The following is a 2,134-nucleotide window of genomic DNA, read 5'->3' on the forward strand; positions in this document are numbered from 1 at the left end:
GCGGGCCTCTCACTGTTGTGGCCTCTCCCATTGCGGAGCACAGGCTCCGGACGCGCAGGCTCAGCGGCCATGTCTCACAGGCCCAGCCGCTCCGCGGCATGTGGGATCTTCTCGGACCGGGGCACGAACCCGTGTTCCCTGCATCGGCAGGCGGACTCTCAACCACTGCACCACCAGGGAAGCCCGTGCCCGAGGCTTTTAACTTAATTTATTCTTCAGTTAGACCAGAAGCGGCCCCAAGCTAGAGCATTGGTTAATAGTGGCAGTTATCTGTTAATAATATCTGGACGCGAGAGATCGAATTGCTTCTTTGTAGAGCTGTGACTAATAGAAGCCACAGTCTATTGAATGGAGTTCTAGTTAATTTTTATTCTTTTTTTCGGAGTTTTTTCTTATTTCATGGGTGGTAGGTGATGAATAAGGCCCATTGGAGGCTGGCACTAGCAGATAAAAGCTTCTTGCTCTTTTTCTGCTGAAGAATTTCTTCTGATTTCCCAGAGGGCCCGGAGTGCTGGGATGGCAATTGAATGAACACATTGCTGCTCAGGAGGGAAGCACCTATTCCGGGGGCATTTGGGGCTGGGGGGCGGGTCAGCACCCCCATTGGAGAGCGCTCGCCCAGGGCACGTTTCCTCTGTGTCCCAACAAGCGTTCCTGCGAGGCACACAGCACCCTGCCCTGACCTTTAACCACTTCCCGTTCACAGTATGTCAACCCAGCCTTCGAAAGGATGATGGGCTACCACAAAGGTGAGCTCCTGGGGAAAGAACTCGCCGAGCTGCCCAAAAGTGACAAGAACCGGGCGGACCTTCTTGACACCATCAACACCTGCATCAAGAAGGGCAAGGTAAAAAAAAAAAATAGAGAAGGGCAAGGTGGGTGAAACCAAAGCAGTCCACAAACCCTTCCCCAATGCATTTTTTCTTCTGTGAGTTTTTATGTCGCGTCTTTAGCATTGGCTTCTTTAATAACGTTCCAATTAAGTGAAAAATCCTTTATGTTTGCAAGATGAGTTAACATTTGAGTTAATTTTGGATAGCAAGCGAACCTGGTGCTTATCCTGATGGTATGGAATCTGGTGATCTTGTGTAAGGAAATTTCTTCCTTCACATGAATGAATCTCACCTGTCATGGCTGGAATTTCATACCTATCTCTGAGGAGAGCTATTCTATATTTTTTAGCTTATCCAGTGTTTGGGGGACGAAGAGCATTTAATATCAGTATTTACATGTCTTACAGGCCCAGTTTTCGGTCAGTTTTCCTTTTTCTGCTCTCTTTACCCATCACAGTTCAGTTTGTCCAGCGACCTCCACTGCATCCCAGCAGATGAAGGCAGTGGTGCAGTTGCAGTGGGCATCTCTCCACAAGCCTTCCTTTCCAGCGGAGCATTGCTCTCATAGCTGGAACTGCCTGGGCATTTTCTTTTAATCATTCAGATGCTTTCTCTGATGTGAATTAGTTAGATAAGCATTGTACTTATTTAATGGAGGACCAGTTTATAGAAATAAAATGTTTGGCTTATATATCATGGCCAAAATTAGTAAAAGAAAAGAACACTGGGGCAGTGAGACTGAAAAGGAAACAGGACATTGTCAAGTCCCCCAAAAAATCTGCCTGAAGAGTACTGCCACACATCTAGTGACCCCAACATGCATACCAGTTAGCCATCCTGTGTGAGTGTGCAGGCAAGAAAAGGCTGCAAAGAGTCTCAGGTCTAATTCAACCACTTCCTCCCAGAAATAGTGGAGGTGCCACAGGCTCCCCCTTGAGGTCACCGGGCTCTTTATCCTAGCCGGTTCCTCAGGGTCGGGCCACAGCAAATCTTCACACTCCCCTTTGTCTCATCCATGGAAACTGCCAGGAGCCAGATTAAGCCCAGAGAAGGCTTGGCTGGAGGCCCAATAGGATAGTAGAAGGATGATGGGCTTCAAGGAAAGTTAAGAGATAAATTTATAACCACATTTTTCACTTTCTCACGTGGGCACATTAGTCAGCATCTCTGAGCCTCTCTTAACCTATCTGCAAATGAAGGGTGATAATATCAAGCTCACAGGTTGTTGTAAAGATCTCGAGAAAGACCTCAGAAGAACCCCTTGACCTGGTGCCCCTACACCCACAGGGCTGAGAGCAGGA

General features: G+C 47.7%; 1 protein-coding gene across 5 annotated transcripts in view; it reads left to right on the forward strand.

Annotated features, from left to right (window-relative positions):
* PDE8B (phosphodiesterase 8B) overlaps positions 1–2,134 on the forward strand; it is a 260,688-nt gene that overhangs the window by 158,403 nt on the left and 100,151 nt on the right. For 3 of the 5 annotated variants that reach the window (XM_007471954.1, XM_007471952.1, XM_007471951.1), the window contains one exon: positions 707–847. The exons of the other annotated variants lie outside the window; for them this stretch is intronic. In XM_007471954.1, the coding sequence (XP_007472016.1) occupies positions 707–847 (141 nt within the window). The remainder of the gene's footprint in view (positions 1–706; positions 848–2,134) is intronic. 5 annotated transcript variants of the gene reach the window in all.

Source organism: Lipotes vexillifer, unplaced genomic scaffold (assembly GCF_000442215.2).
Source record: "Lipotes vexillifer unplaced genomic scaffold, Lipotes_vexillifer_v1.1 scaffold83, whole genome shotgun sequence".
Lineage (NCBI taxonomy): Eukaryota > Metazoa > Chordata > Mammalia > Artiodactyla > Lipotidae > Lipotes > Lipotes vexillifer.